General features: G+C 36.1%; 2 protein-coding genes across 2 annotated transcripts; one reads left to right on the forward strand and one right to left on the reverse strand.

Moving 5' to 3' along the window:
- The first annotated feature begins 2,356 nt into the window (after positions 1 to 2,356).
- On the forward strand, positions 2,357 to 7,671 carry LOC113074484 (NACHT, LRR and PYD domains-containing protein 3-like). Its single transcript, XM_026247319.1, has 8 exons — positions 2,357 to 2,433; positions 2,536 to 2,741; positions 2,895 to 2,931; positions 3,011 to 4,787; positions 4,899 to 5,246; positions 5,749 to 5,910; positions 6,213 to 6,259; positions 6,587 to 7,671. The coding sequence occupies exons 2-8, from the start codon at positions 2,568 to 2,570 to the stop codon at positions 7,138 to 7,140; spliced, it is 3,099 nt and encodes a 1,032-aa protein (XP_026103104.1). The 5' UTR covers positions 2,357 to 2,433; positions 2,536 to 2,567; the 3' UTR covers positions 7,141 to 7,671.
- Positions 7,672 to 21,968: 14,297 nt separating this feature from the next.
- Positions 21,969 to 25,257, reverse strand: LOC113074485 (gastrula zinc finger protein XlCGF8.2DB-like). Its single transcript, XM_026247321.1, has 3 exons — positions 25,175 to 25,257; positions 24,129 to 24,306; positions 21,969 to 23,623 (listed from the first exon to the last, which is right to left on the reverse strand). Exons 2-3 carry the CDS (start codon positions 24,181 to 24,183, stop codon positions 22,833 to 22,835), a joined length of 846 nt encoding a protein of 281 aa, XP_026103106.1. The 5' UTR covers positions 24,184 to 24,306; positions 25,175 to 25,257; the 3' UTR covers positions 21,969 to 22,832.
- Between the last annotated feature and the right edge of the window lie 6 nt (positions 25,258 to 25,263).

Raw genomic sequence — 25,263 nt, forward strand, 5'->3', positions numbered from 1 at the left:
ATGTAGTTGACATGTAGTTACAAAGTTACTTATAGTCAGTAGAATTTCTAAAGTGGACTATAGAAATAAAGTGTAACCTTTTTACATACTGTTGTTGCAGCACCCCTCTTTCCAACTTGTCAATTTGTAACGCTCAGTACCACCCCTTCCTTCCCTTCCGAGAAACCCATGTTGTATTTTGTCAGCGAATTTGATCATGCTGATTTGGCTTTTAATTTTTTTTTTTTTTTAGATATTGCATACTATATTCAAAAAGGCAAAGGAAAGAGGAGATGCACCAAGTACGCCAGGAATACGTGTTAAATCCTTTTGTAAAAAAAAAAAAATAAAACAGACAGGCACAATCCAGATTTTAACAATATTTTTCTTCTACATGTTTTTTTCTGTGACAGAAATTATATCTTTCCACTCCTGTGGACACCATGCTCCTAGAGTATATTTTGCCTATTGAGCCAATATATATATAGATTCTCGTTTTGGATGTTTTATCAAAATTATGATATAATTTACACTTTAAAGGCAGGGTAGGTAAGAAATTTATAAACAACTTTCTTCCAAATTTGTTTAAACTTTCTATTTATATCAATGCATAATTAAAATGTAAGTACTCTGATAAAAAAAGAGTATAAAAATCGAGTGACTCTAGACCGTTTAATCTGTATTAAACACAGCTCATTATTTCCTTTCGGGACGAAACATAGGATTGGCTTAGGCGACTGTCACTCTCTCGCAACCATGGCAACCACCCTTTTGCCACACATGACCTGCCCACTTGCATACGCACGTTTGATTAGAGGAATTAAAGAGGCACGGATCCTAGGAATACCAAAACAATGGCAGAGAAACAGCAAGCAAAATTCACTGTACCGGCCTATGCAGTTAGTGAAGGCAAACCAGGCAAAAAAAGGAAGACAGTAACAGTAAAAGAAAAGGCAATGAACAAAAAGTATTTGGATAAACAAAGAAATAAAACGCGAGTTAATATCGGCGTGCCTTTCCAGCGATGGCGAGAACTGAGGGAACTCAAGTGCTCCTTGCCCTGCACTTCGACCACCCCGTCCTCGGCCTCTACTTCCTCGGACCCTAGTTGCACGGCCTCTTGCACGACCTCCTCTGCTTCGCCCTCGACCCCGGACCTGTCCTCGAGCTGACGATGCGGTACTTCTCTGGAGTGTAGTCCTCATCAGAGTCAACAATGCTTTCATCATGGAAACTCTTACATGCAGAACAACGTTACGTATATGTTATGAATCTTACACGAAATTCATCTTCATCACAGTGTAAATGATGGTAATGGAAAAACGTGTATCATGCAACCTGTTTTTAGTTTTGCCTTATAGATAACTAGCTCGTTAGCAAATCAAAAAATATATATTTTAAACTTTACCAATATCAATATGCTAGCTTGATAGTGAGTACTAAAATACATCTTGTTTGTTTATCTTCATAATTATAAAGTTATTTTTATTACATGTGATTCTGACATGATTTCACTACATGCACTGTGCTCCTTCCTCTCCGCTCGTCTCAGGTAAATAATGCGTCTTCCAGCTCAGTGGTCGGAGTCGCGCGTTCATATGTTTTGGGGGCGTGGCTTTGGAAGGCGCCCAGAAGGGAGGGGGTGGTGTGAATGGAAATAATGAGCTGTCTTTAAAACAGTCGTTAGAGGTCTACAGACACTCGATTTTTATACTTTCTTTTTCAGAGTACTTACATTTTAATTATGTATTGATAAATAAATAAAGTTTAAACACATTTGGAAAAAAAGTTTTTTATACATGTTTTACCTACCCTGCCTTTAAAGCAACAATAGTCTTTTTATAATGTATTTAAATGGCTACAGTCTATATTTATGTATTAGGCCGTATAAAAGTGTAGGCATATATACTGTTTGAGTGCATGTATATGTCTGTATTGATTGTGTTTGTGTGTGTGGTGGGAGGGTGTGTGTTTTTTTATTTGTGCTCACCTGTGTATGAATAGCCTGCCACCAAAAAGTTATTGGCATAATTTTTCACTTGTTCAAAAGTAACATGTAAAAGAATATTACTTTGTAATTTAATAATTCATGCATGAAAGGGTTTTAAAGTAAATGCTGTTGGATGCATTAAAGAATCGAGAAAAAAAAAAAAAAATATATATATATATATATATGACATTTTCCATAATAATATTTATATCTGCATTTTTTATAAAATAGGCTAAATGCAGCCTTGGTGAGCATGAAAGACTTAATTCAAAAACATTTAAAGTTTAAAAAACATTAAAAGATCCTAAACTAAAATATATATTTGATTTTTGATGTCAAATAAACCTTAATTATAAAGCATAGCAGTCATAAACTGTTTATCCTGAAACAGCAGAAGAACTGGGAGGTTGGAAGATCCTCTGAAAGAGAATGAATATGGAAAAGATAAAACAGACGTATCGAAAGTAGGAACATATTTCTCACTTATTTTGTTATAAGAACCTGCTCAATATTCTCTACCGCAAAATTTGCACAGTTTTGTTTATGTATTTATTTTTTTAAAACAGATGGTAACAGCATTAAAACACAGTTTGGAAACATGGCACAGCAAGACGACATTCCACAACACACATCGCTCAGACGATCATCAATTCAAGATTCAGACCAGTATCTTCAAGATTTCAGAATTAACCTGAGTAATGGTGGCACAGTAGTTGCTCCAAACATACTAGGATCCACAATAGCTGGTGATGTTACAGTGAATGTCAATGTGGTGAGTGTTTGATCATTAAAAATACTGTAATATTGTTCATTTTGCTGAGTTGCGCATTTAAGAACTGGCTTATATAAGGGTATATATATATATATATATATATATATATATATATAGTTTATATTGATTTGTATGTTGCTGTTTTTTTTTCAGCAACAGGTGCCACGCTTTACCTCAATAAACAACAATGGTAAGATTTGTTGCTTATAAAAATCTTAATTCGTAAGCACAATATTCAGTTAATCACATAACTTTGTCCTGATTTTTAGAAACTCTTCAGAGCGTAAAGAATAAGATGAAATCAAGAATGATGGAGGACTCTGAGAGGATTTTGGAGGGAAGCTTACAACAGTCAGTCTCTCTAAACAAGATCTACACTCAACTGTTCATCATCAATGACGAGTCAGACCCCATCAATAAAGAACACGAGATCTGGCAGATTGAGACGACAAATGATTTCAACACATCAGCGCAGACGGTCATAAACTACAATGATATTCTTAAACCACCCTTGGGTGAAAATAAGACAATGAAGATGGTTTTGACAAAAGGAATCGCTGGAATCGGGAAAACAGTCACTGTGCAGAAGTTTGTCAACGACTGGGCGAGTGGAAAAGCCAATCAGGAGCTAGAGTTTGTTTTTCTGCTCCCATTCAGGGAGATGAACTTACGTGAGGGAGAGAACCATAGTCTTCTTGACCTTCTTTGTGCCTTTTACCCAGAATTCAAAGAGGCTAGACCGATCTCTGACTGGATCTGTGATAGAAACGTTCTGTTCATCTTAGATGGTCTGGATGAATATAAAAATGAGTTGAGCTTTCAAACCACCATTTTGTCAGATGTTGCTAAAGAAGCCAAGCTGGATGTTCTTCTAGAAAACCTTCTAAGAGGAAAACTGCTTCCATCTGCACACTTGTGGATCACCAGCCGGCCTGTGGCAGCTAACCAGCTTCCATCAGAGATCTTCAGACAGGGATATGTCACGCAGATCAGAGGATTCACAGATGAACAAAAGGAGGAGTACTTCACGAGGCAGTTTGAGGATCCAGATCTAACCCAAACAGTCACCCGTCACCTGAAGTCTCATAAGAGCCTGTGGATATTGTGCCACATACCTCTCTTTTGTTGGATTTCATCAGTTGTTCTGAAAACCATCATTAAAAGTCCAAATAAAGACAGGGACATGCCCTCAAATCAGACCGAAATGTATATCCACTATCTGCTCATTCAGACTGGGTTAAGCCACAACAAATATCAAGGGAAAAACGTGCCACCAGAAGACGCTCTCGTAAAGTACAAAGAACCGATTAAGAAACTGGCAAAATTGGCATACTGGGAGCTGAAGAAACAGAATGCCATCTTCAATAAAGACGACTTGAGGAAATATTATATCAATCTAGATGAAGCTCTTCGATATTCTGGCATCATCACCTGTGTCTCTGAGAGCAAGTTTGGATATAACAGGACCAAGTTTTTCAGCTTTGTCCATCTCAGCGTCCAGGAATTCTTTGCAGCCTTGTTTGCTTTTCATGAATTTTTATCAGGAAACCAAGACTCCCTGGAATTAACTAAAACAAAAAACGGGGAGAATTTGTCTGATTTTCTCAAAAGCGTGATTGATATGGCAGTCGAGAGTAAAAATGAACACTTGGATCTTTTTAACTGTTTCCTCTTTGGAATTTCTTGTGATTCCAGCAGAAGTTTACTCGAAGGATTCCTGCCTCGTTTGGAAGACAGTAGTTCAGAAGATCACAAAAAAGTGACCAAGTACATTAAGTCTTTGAGGAGGAAAGATCTGTCCCCCGAGAGATGCTTTAGTCTCGTCCGTTGCATCGTGGAGCTCAAAGACAGATCTTTTTTGCAGATGCCAGATCTTGAAAGCTCACGGACCACAAAGCCCCTCACACTGTTCCAGTGCACGCTTCTGGCTTTCCGGTTCGTGATTTCAGATACTGACCATGATGAGTTTGTCCTCAGGAAATTCAACATCACTTTAGAAGGATTTCAGAGATTCTCTCCAGCCATTACATGCTTCAGAAAGGCTATGTAAGTATTATGAAACCATCTGTAAACATCTTCATACTGTATCATAAAATATTCCCAGTCAACGTTCAGTCTAACAGAATTAATATGGAACATTTTAAATAATATCGACAGGCTCAAAGGAAGCGACTTTACAGAGAAACACTGTAAAATCCTGGTGCCTTTTCTTACCTCGCCAAACTCTCACCTGACTCATCTTGATCTGAGCCACAATAGTCTGGGACTGTCTGCACTGAAGCAACTTTCTAGGGCCTTCTGTGATCCCAAATGCCAGATTCAGATGCTCAACCTCAGCCACAACAACCTTCAGAGTCAGGACATGGAGCTCATCAAGAATTTGCTTTCAGGATCAGATGTGAATCTGAAAATCCTGGACCTCAGTGACAATAATCTAGAGGACGAAGGAGTAAAAGTCCTCTCTGCTGGGCTGCGGAGTGCAAAGAGTCATCTTGAAGTTCTGAAGTAAGTCAAAATAACTGACAACATCAGGGTCCAGACAGGTGAGATAAATAGATTTTGTAAGAACATCTATGGTAAGTTCGAAAAGATGCTTAGGTGTTTGAAGAACGTAATTGAAATTGAAACATTGATTTTATAGTGTGACTTTTTATAAAAAAAAAAACATCAAATGTAATATTTGTTTGATATTTTCATGTTGTTGGTAACTAATTGACTTGTATCTGCAAATAATAATAATAATATTAATTAACAAAGGCACTTGCTGTCAATCAAAAATAAATCAAAGACAAAGATGAAATAATTAATTTGTTTAGCTGCATGTCACATGACCATAAATGTATTAAAATGTATACCTTGAATACAAAGTAATTTGCCTAATTGGTGAATAAGTTATATACAGAAACCAAACTATTCTGCATGGTCCCTCAACTAGGCAAACATGCAAATGTCATGAATGTCATTCCTTGGCCAGTTGATCTAAACAAAATTCTGATTTGCCTTACAGACTCTCAGGCTGTCAGATTCAAGAAGGAGTTTTGAAGTTGCTGTCATCTTTGAAGGAAAGTCTGAGAGAACTGGACCTGCAGTATAATGTCCTCGGAAAGATCTTGGAAAAGAAAGTTTGTGTGAAAGTTCGTGTACTGAAGGATAAGTTTCCCTTACTGAGGTATGTAGCTTTTATCTGGTATTGGTTCATTTGGAAGGTTGGAATGAGCATCACTGGATCCCATGAAACATGTAGTGAGGACTTTGATTCTTCTTAGCCATTCAGTGAATTGCTCGCTGTTGCGTTCAAGTATACTTCCTTTAGACAACTTTGATACACAAGCACTAATGTAAAGTTAAAAATTAGAAGAGTTTTCGAACAAGAGACTATCCATTCATGTTTAAAATATGCTTCAATAAATGTGCAATGGTGTGATTCTTGTCTTAACATATTGACCCATACTAACTCTAACTCTTAACTAGAATTTACACTGGAGGAGTCTGCAACCACCAACCAGGACTGTACAAATGTGAGTTTAAACATGGGCCAACATAAAGATTGTAGCTTAAAATGTAACTGCTTCACCAATTTTAACACCTTTTTCCATTTCATTTGAAAAGGTCTTGAGGTGTGACCAATACATTTATTGCAGTGCAAATACTGTTTCTTTAATTTACTGTACATGAGTTCATTAAAACCTGCTCTTATTAAAATAATGAAAGAATTACCAAAATGCTGTTTAAAGTATAGCATGTGACTTCCCTAAACTATTTAACATAGTCTACACTCAATATGCTGCTATTGCTAATTGTAGATATTTAAGCTGACATTTTCTGATAAATCTCTTTGTTTTTAGATGCTGTCATGCTCACCTTTGACCCTCAGACGGCTAACGAATACCTCTGTCTGAGCGAGGACAACACTGTAGCTGTTCGTAAGAGAGAGAGGCAACAGTTTCCTGCTAGTAATGAAAGATTTGACAAGTGCAACCAGGTCCTGTGCTGCCAGCCGCTGGCAGGACGTTGCTTCTTTACGGTGGACGTGATCGGGACAGGGGTGAACATTGGTGTGGCCTGTAAGGGAATCAAGAGGAAAGGTGAAGATGACACCGTACGTCTGGGACGCAATAAGATGTCATGGTGTTTATGTTGCTCCAAAACTGTATGTGTGGCTCATGACAAAATAACTGAATCACTAACTAAACCGCTTCAAACAGAGTCCACCAGAAAACTCGGTGTGTTCATGGACCGGGAGGCTGGTTCTGTTTCCTTCTATAAGTTGAGCCCAGACTCAGAGCCTGAACTCTTGCACATGTTTGATGCAGAGTTTCCTCGGGACCAGGAACTTTACGCTGCGTTCAGTATTCAGGAACCAGACAGCTCAGTCCGTTTAAGGCAAGCATCACTATAACTATAACTTTACAGTTACGGTTTGTGCTCCAGACATGAATGATGCCTCAAATTAGGAGAGTGTGATTGTTACAGTAAAAACCTGGCAGACCTACTGAAAGAAGCCTGCTGGGAAAAGCACCTACTGTAGAAGATCAGCAAGTGTTGAAACATGACTTCATCTTTATTATTGTGCGCTTTATAAACTCTAAACCACAGTACCAGCATTCTTTTGTCTCATATCAGTTAACATGTCTTTAGATTTGAATATCTCAGTGTAACTGGTTTCATTTAATCAAAAATAGAGCTTTACTAATTGGATCTGATGCAGTGTTTTTTGTACTGGGCTGATTTTTCAAACCTGACATCCCAAACCTATATGACTTACTTTCTTCTGCGGAGCAATACAAGAAGATACTTTGAAGACACTTTTTTTCCCCCTCTCTGTACAGTGGAAGTTAATGGGGTCCAATTATTTGTGGCTCCCAACATTTCTGCAAAGTATTTTATTTTATGTTCCCTAGAATAAATACACACATTAATAAATAAATAATCACGTATCCGTAATCATAATGTTTTTTTTTGTTTGTTTTTTTTTTTTTTACACTGCTATTTTCTGTGCATTACAAGAGTAAGCCCCTTCAAGAAATAATGAGCGCATCACGCCCCTGCATGTGCACATGAATAAAGTCCTCTTCTTCACTCTGCTGATCGCTGAAATCAAGGAAGTTAAATGCTGCCCCCTAGACCACAAAGAGTGTAACTGTCCCAGTAATGACAGCAAAATATGTATGGATTTAACATCATTTCACAAAGGTGTCCAATACAATGAAAACAACTAAATTAAACAAAGATTTTATAATAATACTGGTAATAATACATGGATACTTGTGTTGCCATGAAATGAGGGTTTGCATTCACTGAGCCTGCTAGTATCATACTTAAAACCTTTAAAGCAGTATTCAGAGAAATTTCCAGTCCACTACATGCTCCGGTTCAGCAACCAGCAACGTTTCTAATGTTGAATTGTGACATTTGGTGGTCAAGTCAAGTCACCTTTTTTATATAGCGCTATAAACAAAAAAGATTGTGTCAAAGCAACTGAACAACATTCATTAGGAAAACAGTGGCTCAATAATGTAAAATGACAGTTAAAGTTCATGACATCACTGAGTTCATCAATGAATTCAGTGATGTCATCATCACAGTTCAGTTTAAATAGTATCTGTGCAATCAAGTCAATGATATCGATGTAAATGAAGTGTCCCCAACTAAGCAAGCCAGAGGCGACAGCGGCAAGGAACCAAAACTTAATCGGTGACAGAATGGAGAAAAAAACATGGGAGAAACCAGGCTCAGTTGGGGGGCCAGTTCTCCTCTGACCAGACGAAACCAGTAGTTCAATTCCAGGCTGCAGCAAAGTCATATTGTGCAGAAGAATCTGTTTCCTGTGGTCTTGTCCTGGTGCTCCTCTGAGACAAGGTCTTTACAGGGGATCTGTATCTGGGGCTCTAGTTGTCCTGGTCTCCGCTGTCTTTCAGGGCAGTAGAGGTCCTTTCTAGGTGCTGATCCACCATCTGGTCTGGATTCGTACTGGATCCGTGTGACTGCAGTGACCCTCTGATCTGGACACAGACTGGATCTGGTGGCTACGATGACCTTGGAATTAGAGACAAAAAGACTAAATTAGTTGTGCTAATGTTCATGTTGAGCTATGAAAAATTTATTTCTGAATGTTTCAAAACGTTCAAAACATGAAGTTTTCTAAATGTTTTAAAAAAGTATTTTTTTCTTCTTCTCTTCTTAGTTTCTCTTTTGCTGTTGGAAAAGGTGAAACTAAAATGAATGAATTTGACTGCTTTTGCGTATCCAAATAGTCCTGTGACAAACGCAAACACGTTTGCATGCACAGCGATAGTAGTAAAGAAAAACACAGGTGAACGTGATTTTGCCATGTGCAACTTTCATGAGTGCCTTGATTTTGCTAAGACGTTCTCCAGCATCTTTCACTCATCCTTCAACATTACTGACCAAAAACTGACAAAGACACAACCCTGCCCCTACCGCAACCCTCCAACCTAACCCTACCCGTGACTTATTTCCATTTTTATTTATTTATGATTATATGGTTTATGAATATGATTTATTTTAAAATGGTTTTAATTAATATTTGTTATTTAATTACATTTTATTTATTTAGCAGCTCGTAAATGTAGGCTACTTTATTTCTAGAAAGAAAGAAAAAGAAATTAAACACGCATTAAACATAATTTAAGACATTTCTCTTTTTAGGCTATTTTTCCCTTTAGACTGTGTCTGTGTGTGTGTGTGTGTGTGTGTGTGTGTGTGTGTGTGCGTGTGTGTGTGTGTGTGTGTGTGTATATCATCTTGGAATTTTTTTTTTTTTTTTTTTTTTTTTTGAGTCTTATAGTAGGTTCTCCACTAACCTCTTGAATGGTGCTGGCTTTAGAAGCACTGACACATCTGTAAACGTCACCACTCACGTGATACGCAGGTGCATTTTTCGTTTTCATTTGGGTTTGTCTTGTAGAAGAAGATGACTTTAAGTTATGACACTTACAAACGCAGTAGCCTACAGCTTTCTCCAGTTAGATTACATGTATGATCTTCACAATGAGAGACAGCAGAGCAGCCGATGGAAGCATGATGGAAACTCTTCATCTATTCAATATGAAGAATTTGAATTTTCTTGTTGCTTTGTTCTGTTTTAATCTGTGTAAGAATGGTGAGTGATGCACTTTTAAAAACTCTACTCGATATTTTCTATTACTGTAAACCAGGGATTCTCAAAGTGGGGTTCGTGACCCAGAGTCAGGGGATCCGCGAAATAAACGTAGGGTGTCGTGATTTCAGCGATGCGCTAAACTCGAACGGAATCACGGAAACCAGTCGAACTGGAATTTACTGTATAACGCGGACTGTCACGAAATTACATCCAATTATCGATAAGAAAATCAAAAGTAGATCAGTACGCTTAATCAAATCGCGACATGAACTTGTCTGTGAATATAAAAGCTACTATTTAAATGCGTTTCTGTATTAACCAATGAAGCTTATATATGCTTATACTAAACAGTGGAACGTTTGAAAAACTCTTTGGTGACCAAAAGAGTAACTGAGATTTGTCCTTTTGAATAACTAATAGGCTAGCTAGATGGTCGATCACACACACATAAACACACACAAATACTCAGGGGTGGTAGAAGTACTCAAAAGTTATACTCAAGTAAAAGTAGATGTATCTAAATAAAAAAAGACTCCAGTAAAAGTAGAAAGTCCTCCATTCAAACATACTTAAGTACTGGAAGTAAAAAGTAAATATTCAAATTAACTGTAAATATCAATAATTAAGCAGATCAGTTGTTTTGGGAGTGATATGCAGTGTTTTAATTGAACAAATGATGAGAATTAGATACTTTAGAATTTGTTAGATTTACAATCAAAAGAGACAATGAAGCACCTTATGGCAGTATAGGGATTGAACTTTCAATAGACATGTTCCATAACATCATACCTGCATCAAACAGAAGATGTGCTAGATACAAGGTAAGACTGTTTCAGTATATCAATGAGGAAGAACCACCTCTTTAAAGGGTTAGTTCACCCAAAAATGCTACTATTTGTCATTCGCATTTTAGGGGCTAAATATCACGTTATTGGTATAGTCGCTTCGACCTGCGGACATGAAAAACAACCACAGACTAGACAACACTGGTTGGCATATACTACCGTTATTCACTGACAATCTACACAAAATCGATTTTGAAAGCGATTTTGTGTTAGTTGTCGGTGGACTACGGCTCTGTGTAGTAACTGCCGCTCCACCTGAACCAGTGTTGCCAAGTCTTCAGTTGTTTTTCATGTCCACCAGTCGAAAAAACCCCAATCCCAATTACTTGATATTTAGTGCCTAAAATGTGACTTTTACAAAGGCAACCCTCCCAATAAACGTATATTTTAACCCCAGGAAGCAATTTTTATCTGGGAACCTCCTGGAAACTCGTTTTTGGATAGTTTTGGACTAGTTTTGAGAAGCAACTGGTCAGGATTTGTTGTGAAAACCTGGCAACCCTGATCTGAACGCATGTGCTGGAAATATATACTACCAATTACAGGAGCGTTACTGATGAGATGAGCATGAAAATCGCATTTGACACAGCCCTACTGAAATTCCATTCACCTGTGGCAGGCAAAGAAGACATCTCAGCCAATAAGAATCTCCCTTGACTTCAGTGAATTCAAACATATCCTTGAGATATGGCCATGGGTGATCCCTGTCGGGAATCTCGGGATCATTGCAGGCAGCAAGAGCTGCACTATCACCTTTTTTAGCGATCATCTTCCACCTCGAACTAACTGCTGCGTGAGCGTATGTTTGCAAAGAACTCGCGAAGTCGCGCGTTCTTTTTTTTCAAAAGAAAACCAAATTTTTCATTGGTTTGTAAAATCAGTGTAATAGATACTTGAAGCGGGCATGGGGAAATGTATCGGAGTAAAAAGTAAATTTTGTGTTTAATAAAGTAGTGGAGTAAAAGTGAAAGTAGATGCAAATAAAAAATACTCAAGTAAAGTACAGATCCCCGAAAAAAAATACTTAAGTAATGTAGCAAAGTATTTTTACTTTCGTTACTTACCACCACTGCAAATAGTGCAACTTTCCATAACATTGCTGTAATTCAACTTTTTACTAGATGTGAATGATTTTGCGAGGGATGAAATGGTGACACGTGTGGCTGAGAGAGATTTCATCATCCTTCACAAAGATATTACTGAAACCCAGCAAGTCGATCACGTGCTGTGGATGTTTGGGTCCCCAAATATTCACACCCCTGAAGTCTATGAAAGGATCATCGCAGAAAGTTATGAGGGGTTTAGAGACAAGCAAAGCAGAGCACACGTTATCTGGAGCTTTGGCGACACTCAAACTCAACTACCGTTCTTTTCCAGAACCTGTGAGTAGAACATGCTAACCCTTGGAAATTCTGGCTAATGATGCTAACAGGATGAGAAGAATTCAGTTTACAATGAGTATAAAGTTTAAACTGGATTATTTGTTTTACAGGTGTAAGAGTTGAAAAGTATGTTTCAGTGATGGAGGGAGACTGCGTGCTATTTTTCCCCAATGCTACTGGAATACAAAGCGATGATCTGATACTGTGGAAGTCTGCAGATGGATATCATCTATGTAGAGCTAACAGCAATGAAAAGAAAACGATTGAATGTGATGAGAAGTTCAGAGTCAGATTTGAGCTTGATTGTCAGACGGGATCTCTCACCATCAGGAACATCAGCACAAATGACCCTGGACGTTATGAATTTACCATCATCAGAAATGGAGATATAGAGGCATTCAAGCGTTTTAGTGTTAAAGTCTATGGTATGCAGTTTTCTTCAACACTTTCATGCTGGTTATAAATTGATTTGTCTTACAAGTGAGACTTCATTAAAAAAAAATATGAACATTCTGTCTTATTCTCATGTCGTTTTCACCCCTCTATGATTTTTTATGTTGTGAGAGTTGACTGATGTTGTGAGAATGTTTTTAAGTTTCATAAAGTTTAGTAATACATCAGACAACATTTATGAAATTGTACGGTTTTTAGTAATTAGTTTATTAATTTGTTTTCCAGCTCCTCTACCCATTCCTGTCATCTCCAGTAACGCTTCAATCTGTTCTTCTTCATCATCATCTTCATCATCATCATCTTCAGTGTCTAATTGTTCACTGCTGTGTTCAGTTGTGAATGTGAGTGCTGTGACTCTCTCCTGGTACAAAGGAAACAGTTTATTGTCCAGCATCAGTGTGTCTGATCTCAGCATCAGTCTCTCTCTACCTCTGGAGGTGGAATATCAGGAGAACAACATCTACAGCTGTGTGATCAACAATCCCATCACAAACCAGACCACACATCTGGACGTCACTCAACTCTGTCAGCCATGTCCAGGTATCTCTTTTTGTCTAATTGGGTTAATTTAATCAAAATTGTGTTTTATAATATTTACTCAATAGGCTTTAAGGTTATCTGTATGTGTTCTCTCATCCGTAATGTTATCTTAAATACTGACAGTTCATTGATAACAGATATTATCATGTACAAATGTTGGTTTAGCCCCGTTAAACATCATGTTTCAAAAAGAAAAAAATTAACAGAGTTTAAAAAAAACACCTTTTTTTATGATTTGCAATATTAATGCTTGTAAAGATTGCAGAATATCAGACCTGTTGTGAGCTGTAGACATCAAAAAATTCAAGTATGCCTACTTTACTTGAATACCTGTTGAAGTGTAATATGTTCAATGACAGATTGCATCTTTCACAATAATTGTTTTCTTTCAAGTTTTAACTGTACTGTATTCAGATAACACTAATGACTGTTCTCTCTGTGCATTACAGCACTGGATGAGAGTTCACGTCCCATGTGGCCAAGAGTTGTAATTCTAGTGTTCGTAGTAGCTATTTGCATTTGCATTTGCATTTGCATTTGCAGGTTTATGTACCTCAGAAAGCGTAAACAACCAGGAAATGGAGGCAAGTATTGGAGTCAGGTTTATTAAATGTCTGATAATTATTAAAACAGTTCATACTAAGGATGAAGAGATATATTATGTTGATACATCATACTGTGCACATGGGTTTCAGACAGAGTATGGTAAGATATAATGTGTTACTGTGATGTGTGTCTTGTTTCCATGTAAAAACACTCTCAGCTTTTATACATTCCTGTAGTCTACAGTGTATGTGTCTGAGCATGTACTTACATGATCACCCTGCTGTGCTTTAAAAAATACACCTGTAGTTTTCTATTATTCTGTCTTTGCTTATATAAATTAGTATGACACATGTGTTTAAACCAGCTTGATTTTATTTTTAATTGTAATTTTGTTTTCTTGCAGGAGAATCACACACTGAACGCAATTGTTAGGACATGAATTTAGGATCAAACATACTTTGTATTTACTGGTGTACTGTAGGTCAATGCCATGAGTTCTTGCAATTTTTCCCCTACTTATATATGTTTCATTACATTTCATTTGGGAGCAGCTGTTGTAAAATTAGTTAGTTATTGTAAATATGTATCTTTTTGCTTCACTCCACCTTTCACAGTATTGTTTTGTATGTTTTTATATATTTTTTATTTATATAATGCTTTAGGGGTGGGTGTCATATAATCCTTCATCTCTTTCTCACTTACAAAAAAAAAAAAAAAAAAAATCTGGATGCAAAAATCAGCTTTTTGCTGACAGTCTGAACAAGGCCTGTGTGTGTGTGTGTGTGTTTGTGTGTGTGTGTGTGTGTATTTGTTTTTTTTGTGTGTTAAGTTAAAGTGATGAATTTTGACATATTTTAGAAATGTATTTTATTTCGTTTTTTTTCATTTGGGATATGGTTTTTAATTTGTGTGTGTTGCTATTTGTTTCTTTTGGCTGATGTTCACTCCTGAAGGTGCTTTCACTGGTGTTAAAAAAAGTTTGAGACATCCCCAACCTCAGCTTGATAGATGATCAGTTTCCTATAATGCTGATTATTACTGTGTCACTTCACCAACCATCTTTTAACTTGAACTCTGGACTTCAGGACACCGGATCTGCACCCTTCCAGGTTTCTCCCTTTCTCTGCGATCAGTCAATGTGCATCACCTAGTGGTTCCATTGAATTAAAGTACAACGTTGCTGTCTAGAGCAATCTTCACTTTCTCTGTTCCTCAGTGTCTGAGACTTTTAAGAAACAGCTGAAGGTATACAGTCCTCGCATGAACACTTATACCACAAAGGCACTCCCTATTCATTTATTCCCTCTATATCAAGTTTGTTCGTTTGACTTGTGAAACCTGCCATGTCAGTACTGTTGGATTTGTTGCTCTTGGATGATAAATTGCTTGACATGTTTCTTATTTGAAAGGCATGCTTGCATATAACCCTGAAAAGATCTATAACGATGAGGCAAGCACATAATGAGAACAGTTGTGACCTTAAATCCCATTCAGACAAAACAACTCTTTGTGATTGCAAGGGAAACTGATGGGTGTTGTCTCATAACCATATAGCGTTTCAGAGAAGCATCTGAGAAACTTTAAAGAATATGCCACCAGAAATTAGTTTTCGTAAATCTAGAAGATGTGAGCTCCATCAGTTTGTTTCTCACAAATAAATACTAATATTACATTTCAATAATACGTCATTTTAGCCACAGTGTCCCCTGCATCGATGAGCACTTCATTTTACATATGAACAGAGTGCTCTTCTCTTCCCTGTTGATATTTGAACTAATGCATTGGTGTCCAATCCTGCTGCAGTGTGTGCTCTTACATGAATATTGATGCCAGATCGTTTGTGAAAAGTATCTGCTGCAAAATCTGCGGTTTACATGAAACAAAACAAAGTGATCTATATTAAACAATGTCCAATGTATGTATGATTTTTTTAGTGGCATATGTGTTTTTAGACATTAAGTGCTTCCACAGCTCTGCAAAGGGACAGTCAAGGGACTGATAAACTACAGGAATACACATATCAATTAAATTCTAGTTTATTTGAACAGTTATCCTTAAACTTGCATTATTATTTTTTTCCTACTGGCTTGAACAGTTTGATAAACACTGAAGTGAAAATCTTTCATTTCAGAGAACATTTGAGCCAATCAGGGGTGCGTTTCCCAAACGCATAGTTGCTAACTTAGTTGGTTGGCAATGGGAAATTGAAATTGTATTGCAACCAACAAAGTTGCTAACTTAGTTAGCAACTGTGCATTTGGGAAATACACCCCAGGGCAGTTATTTTAAATAACAAACTAGACACCACTCTTCCATGAACACAAACCACACATGGACACTTTCTCTCTCTCTCTCTCTCTCTCTCTCTCTCTCTCTCTCTCTCTCTCTCTCTCTCTCTCTCTCTCTCTCTCTCTCTCTCTATATATATATATATATATATATATATATATATATATATATTCTGTCATTTTTTCCAGTTTCACTTGGGCTGAAGTTCACTTTTGAAACCTGCCACGGCAGTACTGTGAGATTTGTTGCTCTTAAACAAAAAAAATTGACATTTGGTAGCCACATAGATGTTCAATATAAAGGTTTCCAGCTGACATTTTCACAGTCAATCTAGTAAAATGATGTACATAATAAGTTATGAAAATAAGTTATGAATACATAATGTGAACACAGATGTAAAAATAAAAAAAAGTGACAAGAACATCCAACTGACCCAGTCAGTGGGGGGTGTATGGTGTTTGATTTAGTGTAGAAGCACTCCGACACTGTCACAACTCACGTGTTACACATGGTGCATTTCTCCACTAGTAGTCATTTTTTGGATTGTCTTTTGGTAGGCTTTAACAACATGATCTATAAGTTAAGACACTTATATTAACATTTAGTACAGCTTTTCTGTTAGTTTACGGGTATGATCTTCAGATTAAGAAACATCAGAACAGCTGATGGGAGCACGTTAACTCTTCAACTATTCATACTCCTGAACGCCATTTATCTTCTACGTAAACTCAAAAATGCATGACTTTAAGGTTTTTTTGTTTTTGTGTCTCACTGACAATATGACTGTAACGGCATTAAAAACTTAATCTTCAGAGCTGCTCTGAGAGTTTCTTTACAAGCATTTTACCATTTCATTTGAGAAAAACTATCGTCATATTATATTCACAAAAAAGAATGGTTATACCGAAATTAGCTTTAAGCCTTTCAATAATGAACAGATTATCACTAGAAATAAAGGCTACTTTTCAAATACAATGGGTTTGATTTTCATCCAATATTACAGCTATTGCTTTATTTTTTTCTTTTTACCAGATGTGAATTATGACATGAGGTTAATTACGAGAGCAGTGACTAAGAGTGACATGTTTGCACTGACATCAGGTCAAGTAAAATGCAAACTCATGGTATTGGCCCACAACAATATATATATTTTTTATCTGTGTGATCTGTTTGATCTTAAATTATCTTAATGCTTGAGTACATCAATGTTTTCCCTTCCATATATTGCCTTATCTCATACATGAGCAGCTATCTAGTGGGAAAAAAGCACAACAATTTTTTTTATTTTATTTTACAGTTCATTGTCAGGTAAATAAAGCATTCTTGTAAATATGTTATTTTGTTTCTCTCCACTAAAGATCTGAAAGATCGGTCTATACATTAGAGCTGTTTTACCTGATGCCTAGCATGATATTAGTTAGGCGGTATTATAATGTTTATGGCTGATGTCATGTGTATTGGGTTGCGTATTTATGTTAGATAAAGGCGTGTTTACTCTAATAGCAAATAATGAAAAAAAAATTCCATTGATATCTAATGACACCTGGTTTTTCTTGTATCACCAGATATTATACATGTGATGGGTGTTACAGTGTTTGCAGTAAACAACTTCCTCCATAGCTTCCCTTGCTCCCCTTTAGTTAGACTGGGATCATGGATAAAGAATGTAATGTCATGTCTCATAATCTACAAATAATTAAAGAACATTGTTTTTTTTTGTTTTTTTATTACAAATAATATTCTCAAATCGTTGAAGGACTTTATTTCATTAGCATTTTTAAATGGCCTACTATTTAAACATATCATCTTTACCATCACAATTTGAATTTTTATGCTAGACATGGCTTTGTTAGCTGTTTGTGAAATACTTGATGGTCTTTCTTTTCGCTTTGCTGACATGTAAACTAATCTCATAGCTTCTCTGGTTTCTGTAGGGCTGGTTGCAAAACAGGAGGATCCACAATAGTCTGTGAGCGTTCAAGGGAGTTTCAGTTTTGGAAGACACACTTGTGATTTGGTACCAGCATAAAAATTATGACCATAATTGGCCATAGATGTCTCGTTAAACATGACAGGTGCATAGGGAGTGTCTTTTGAACTGTATGTCTTCCCATTTCAAACTGACTGGAGTTTTATAGTGTGAGGTTGGATCGTTTTAACGGCACGTCACATTGTGGAGTCCAGGAGTTGCAAATTTCGGCATTTCGTTGCCTTGTACCTAACATGTGCAGTGACGATAAAGTTGAATCTAATCTAATCTAAATTTGGAAGAATATGTCTTGGAAAACTTGTGTCTTTTGGCTGTGTATAATGATCTCAGATGGTAGGTTGCCCTTTGTGTTTTATCAATTAAAACTAAATAATGTGGCTATAGAACAGATTAAAATACTAAGACAAATATTAAGTAGATTTATTAAGTCTTTTTAATAAATTGTTTTGTTCTAGGTGTGTTTGGTGGTACAGGAGGCGTGAAGTCGGTATCAGTGATGGAGGGAGATTCTGTTACTCTAAACACTGGATTATCCAATATGCAGGATCACATATTAATGTGGAAATATGGACCTCAAACTCTCGTAGCTGAAATCATAAAAAGGGCTAACCTGAGCTTTATGTATGATGGGAAATTCAGAGACAAACTGCTTGTGGACAACCAAACTGGATCTCTTACCATCACAAACATCAGTATTACACAGTCTGGACTTTATAGACTTCAGATCATCAGTCACCAAATAACAGTAAAGAGATTCAATGTTACTGTCTATGGTGAGTATGTTAAGAAATCTTAACGGTTGACGGTTGAATAAAGAGTACACCCCATAATTTAAATCACTTCAAGCACTTACCCTCAAGTTGTTCCAAACTTTATTAATTTCTTTCTTATGGTGAACGCAAAAGATGATGTTTTGATGAACCAAACATTGGCTGATATGCATTAATATCCAAAGTATTTTTTTTTCATTGGGGACCAACTGATTGGTTACCAACATTATTCAACATATCTTCTTCTGTGTTAAACAGAAGTAACTTTTACAGGTTTGAACAACTTGAGAGTGAGTAAATGATGACAGAATTTTTATTTTTGTGTGAACTATTCCTTTAAGGGTTCGTTTTGTGTGTGTTTATGTACTGCTCCCACAGCATTAGCTTGGACTTCCCATATTGACTTGGCTTATTTTAGTGAAAGCAAGCAATCACATCCTCAGCAGACAACTATAAATGGTTCATTCATGAAGTTTTTTTTTTCTTTTTTTCAGAATTGCTACCCATTCCCAGCATTAGTAGGGATTCTTTACAGTGTTCTCCATCATCTTCATTGTCTTCAAATCACAGTTGTTCACTGTTGTGTTCAGTTGTGAATGTGAGTGCTGTGACTCTCTCCTGGTACAAAGGAAACAGTTTATTGTCCAGCATCAGTGTGTCTGATCTCAGCATCAGTCTCTCTCTACCTCTGGAGGTGGAATATCAGGAGAACAACATCTACAGCTGTGTGATCAACAATCCCATCACAAACCAGACTCAACACAACATCAACATCACTCAACTCTGTCAGCCATGTGCAGGTATGTCAGGGGTAGTAATAGAGTCTAGGCTGCTCTATTGTTCTTTGTAGGACAAGACTGATATATGTATTGTACTGTAGTACTGTATCACTGCTACTTTCCTGTGACTCAAACCGTAGAGCAGAGCACTAATAATGCCAAAGTCATAAGCTTGATTCCGATGTAAAACAAGTGCTGTTGTCTATTTCTATTATAGAATGGAGACACTATTTATTTCTAATAGTACTAATACTTCCTGTATTCCTGGCCATCATTTTTAAAATGACATCCTTGTTCAGCGGAAACTGTGAACAAACAAGAAGGTAATTATGATTGCAACTTTAATATTCACAACTTAGGCTTAATTGTTTAAAGCAGTGCTATAAACATTACAACATTACAACAGGTGCATAAAAACTGACATGGTTTTAACATATGCTGTAGTTGGATCATTTTTGGTACTTCAAATGCATGCCACAATGTGTCTGAGAGTTGAGACAACATTTTGAATATGTTTTTGAACACTTTTCTTTTGCCAGGTACAGTACATTAGGCTACAGCTCTGTTCTGGGTACTCTGTGTACACAATACGGTAAGATACAGTTTTACTGTAAACACTGTGTCTCTCTGTTCAGCTCCATCGCAGATGTGATCAGTATTTGTTTTTGCTTGCATATATGTATGGACATGATGCTATTGTTCTGTCTTTCCTTTGGCATTCTTGTACAACAAAATCATATTATAACTAACCCCTTTTTTATTTTACAGGAACCCGACAGCAGATCACATGATATAATCAAGCGTTATGACAAACTGAGGATTCAGCAGCATTAGTATTAGTTATATCCTACAACAGCTGAATCTTTAGCCACTGTATAGAGAAATGATTCTATTTAGTTCAATATTAAGTAAGATGACCAGGCCTCTGTATATTATTATTGTTATTGTTTTGTTATTATTATTCTTATTTATCTGGAAATTATTATACAGTATGCCATTCAAACTGAAACTAACTTGTTTTAATATAAAATCACACTATGAAAAAGTCATTTCAAACATGGAGAATATGGGTAACCAAACAGCTGCTGCACTGAGGGGGAAAATACACTGGGAACCAGAAAGTGACAGAAAACTTCCCACATTCTTCAAAATAACTTCTCTCATATTCAGTAGAAGACAGAGGTGGAGGTGAGTAAATGATGACAGTCTTTTCCTTTTTGAGGCGAAATATTAATGTAATGCAATGTTTATTAATATAAAACCTGCCTTCTTTAATTTGATTGGTCATCAGTAATTTAAGTGCTGTAACTTAACTTTTATAACTTTTGTAACTTGTTAACTATTATATATATATATATATATATATATATATATATATATATATATATATATATATATATATATATATATATATATATATCCATTGGAAAAACTTTATTCTTAAACTGAAAGTAACAAAAACTTAAAAGAGTTGATTTAGATATGTTGATGTGTGGGGTGAAATATAATTTATTATGCAGCTCTGTAAAGAAATCTTAAACATGGAAAGCCACAGTAAATCCTATTTCAGGGCTTCCAATATATCTAATAGAAAATAAAATAAGACATGATTTCAGACTTTTTTTTATCACTAAGCAAATAATTTAAATGAGTGAAATTTGCCCAAATGGATGGCAGTGAAACGGCTTCTCTTCATGTGTTCATTAAGGTTTCTTTTATGTCTGAAACTCTTCCCACACTGAAGGCAGGTGAAAGATTTTTTGGATCTTTTCAGGGAAAAAATGTTCCCAGTCTGTGAGTGACTCAAGATTTGACATGATGATGTTTCTCCTCTGCTTCACTCTGGTCTTCAGTCTCTTTCTCTTTTATTGAGGCTAAAATGAAAGGGAAAGGATTTAATTGTGTGTTGGGAGTAATGCAGTACAAAAGTAAAGACATTACAGTTATTGCGGTATATTACTTTTTGCTACAACCAGGGGCAGTTCAAGAACCTTTTTAAGTGGGCTTCAGCCCCTTCATATACATGTATTTGCACTACTCATATTTTGCACAGACTGCACACTGTTCTAGCTATTAATGTAAACTGTACAAAGCACAGTAAACTATTTCTATAAAAATATCATTGCACTACTGTAATTTTACATACAATACATTGTTTAACAATACCTTTGCACACTCATCCAACTGTATTACCACTGTTCTTACATTGAGTCTGTTCATAATGTTTATATAATCCAACATTGCTCTGTTCATAATGTACATACAATCCCTACATTACATTCCTATTTATATTCTGCTCAATACTGTATATAGCAGCTCCACTGTACATTCTGGAAATCATAGCTTCACTTACTCTGCACTTCTATGTATATAAAACACTGTATTCTTGCACTTCTGGTTAGATGCTAACTGCATTTCATTAGCTCTGTACTTGTACTCTGCATAATGACAATAAATTGAATCTAATATAATCTTATTTGTCTTCTCAGCCCCCCTAAAAAATATATATAATCAGCTGAACTATCAGGGTTACAAATTGAGTTCACTTTTGCATCTTCTTGAGCAAATACACACAATATTATGTCACCACAATATAACCACAATTATTGGAAAGACTACTGACTTGGCAGTTGTCCAGAAGACAATGATCAACACAGAAGGTCATTGCTGAAAGGCCTGGCTGTTCACAGAGTGCTGTATCAAAATATATTCATAGAAAGTTGACTGGAAGGAAAAAGTGTGTTAGGAAAAGGTGCACAAGCAACAGGGATGACCACAGCCTTGGAAATATTGTCGAAAAAGACGATTCAAGAACTTCGGAAGACCTTCACAAGCAGTGGACTGAAGCGGGAGTCAGCTCATCAAGAAAAGAAAGCTTGCTTTTTACAAAAAATAAAGATACCCCTTTTTGTTTTTTAGTTTTGTTGCACCTTTATATAATATATTTTAAAAAGGTAGGTATCTCTCTTTATTGAATTACAAGATAGCCAAAACGTATTAATAAAAAAAAAGAAAAAAAAATAGGCTGTTGTTGCTACAAGATTATTAATAACATCCACACTTAGTAAATATGTCATAAGTGGTAGAGTAACTAGATCTTCTAAGCACAACAGTAAAGATAATTTAAAAATAAACACCAGATACGTATACCACTAAAAAGTGTTAAGATGCTTTTACAGCTTCCCAAAATACACAGGAACATGTATATTAAATAACTGTAATAATAATTCCTTCATAATGCAACATAACTGTTGTATATATTACGGGGTGAAAAAACCCAATGGTTACTAAATAAATAAAGCAAATTGACTGTCACGTTTGCTGAAGATGCATCATTGTACTGGCAAGAGCTTGGTATTTCCATAAATTCAGCTTTATTTCAGACATTTGTTTTTTTTATGATTCTGCAGAGAACTACAATGAGTAAAACTTTTGCCACATGTATGGCAGTGAAACGGCTTCTCTCCGGTGTGGATCCTCTCATGTGATTTCAAGATCCCCGGACGATTGAATCTCTTGTCACAGTGTGAACACCTGTAAGGTTTTTCTCCAGTGTGGATCTTCTGGTGCTGTTTTAACTCTTTATTTGTAATAAAAGTCTTCCCGCAATAACAGCACAAATGATCCTTCACACCGCTGTGTCTTTTCTGGTGCTGTGTTAAAAAGCCCAGCTGACTATAACTCTTTCCACACAACGAACACAGGTGAGGCTTCACCTCTGAATGAACGATCAGGTGGTTCTTCAGGGAATTTGCCAGAGAAAAGTTTTTACCGCACTGCTCACAGTTATATGGTCTTTCTCCAGAATGAGAGAGCATATGGGATTTAAAATACCTAGAACGGGCAAAACTCTTCCCGCACTGATCACAGGTGTGTGGCTTTTCCCCAGTGTGGATATTCATGTGATCATTAAGGTTTCTTTTATGTCTGAAACTCATCCCACACTGATCACATGTGTGTGGTTTCTCTCCAGTGTGAATATTCATGTGTTCATTAAGGTTTCCTTTACACGTGAAACTCTTCCCACAATGAAGGCAGGTTAAAGATTTTTTGGATCTTTTCAGGGAAAACATTTTCTCAGTCTGTGGGTGACTCAAAGATTTGACAGGTTTCTCCTCTTCTTCACTCAGGTCTTCGGTCTCTTTCTCATTCTCTTTGATCAAGTCTGAAACAGTCCAAAGAGAGAAATACGAAGGGAAAGGACATAAAAGTGAACCCTGATGTATTAAAAAGACATATGCATACAAATATTTGTATAGCATTGAGTGCATTTATTTACACTAAATTTGCAGGCCTGCTACCCATTCTAGCACAGTTTATTTATTTGATACATTGTTTTATTTTGATGTTCATTTCTAGAAATTAGTAAAATTACAACTGTGTGACTGTAAAATACTTATGTATACTCAGGTGTGCCCCAGCCCAGATATAAAATAAATATAAATAAAGACAAATAAAGTTAGACAGTATTTTCACTGATCTTTTTTTTTTCTTCTTCTTTTTAGAAAACACTGAGAAATTGAATTGTCAAAATCCATTTGTAATCAGTTCATGTGAAAAGTGTCTTGTATTCACAGCTCCTATTGTTTTCTAAAACACTGCAATATTAATCTGACGAACTGTTGTTCTTCAGAAATAAAAGAGAATCAAGCATAAACACTAACACCAACCTTTTTCTTCTTCAGTATCTTCATGTTTTATTCTGCAGGGTTCTGGATCACTCATGTTCTCACATTTCTTTCATAAAGTATTTCTTCTTCACTTGTAGACTGATAGGAAAATATTCCAGCATTTAATGCTGATTTGCTGGAGGAGTAAAGGTGAACTGTGATTGTAGGAGGACCAGATCTGTCATAATAAAATAAAAATAAAAAATTATTCATGTTTTCACACATTTTATTCATGTTACTGACTTTGTTTTTAAAAGGATTAATCAAAAATACATTTACAGATTTGTACGCATCAAATAATAAGTTTAGATGAATCTTTGTTAATTGGTAGTTTGCAGTTGTTAACATGAAACATGATTTTTTTAATGAAAAACTGGTGAATGGAGCTTTAAGTGGACGTGTGAAACTGATATTCCAGCAGCTGTTAGCAGAGCTGTTTCAGCAGAGATCTCTCTTCATTTTAAATGTTTGTAGTAAGCACATTATTTGAGTCTTAGATGCTGAAAAAAATATAAAACTGCTTTGACATTTTTCTAACAATCTGAGATGATCAATAATATATTAAAATAAATAATAATTATATAACTACCATGCAACATAGAATGTGCATAGTTCAGCTTTATAGTGACTACATTCATAGTAATAAAAAAATGTATTACATGTTGCCAAGATAATTAAAAGACCATGACAAAGTGATATTTTAATGTTCCCAGTGTCAATTACATTCTATAACTGTGATAGAATAAATATAACGTATCAGTTTTCATGTGTGCCTTTAAGCACCATAAACTGCTTGTCTTATTTCAAAACAACCTCACTGTTGTGATCATTATTATAACGCATCTCATAACAAAAATACACGTTTCAATACGTAAATACAGCACAATATAAAACACGCACATCAATCACATTAGCACCAGGTACAACAGTTCTACTTCAACTCTGCCTCAAACCGTCTGAACAACATATTTTAATCTATGTGATTACAAAATATCGCGCATTTAAAAGGTGTCACAGCGACCACAACAAATAAAACCTGTATTTACCTCAAAGAAATAAATTACAGCCACCATCTATTATCTATTCAGTGTTCAATCCGCCATCACTCCAAAAGCCTCGAAACTACCGTCCTCAC

The sequence above is a fragment of the Carassius auratus genome, unplaced genomic scaffold (genome assembly GCF_003368295.1).
Source record: "Carassius auratus strain Wakin unplaced genomic scaffold, ASM336829v1 scaf_tig00014789, whole genome shotgun sequence".
NCBI classification, from domain to species: Eukaryota; Metazoa; Chordata; class Actinopteri; order Cypriniformes; family Cyprinidae; genus Carassius; species Carassius auratus.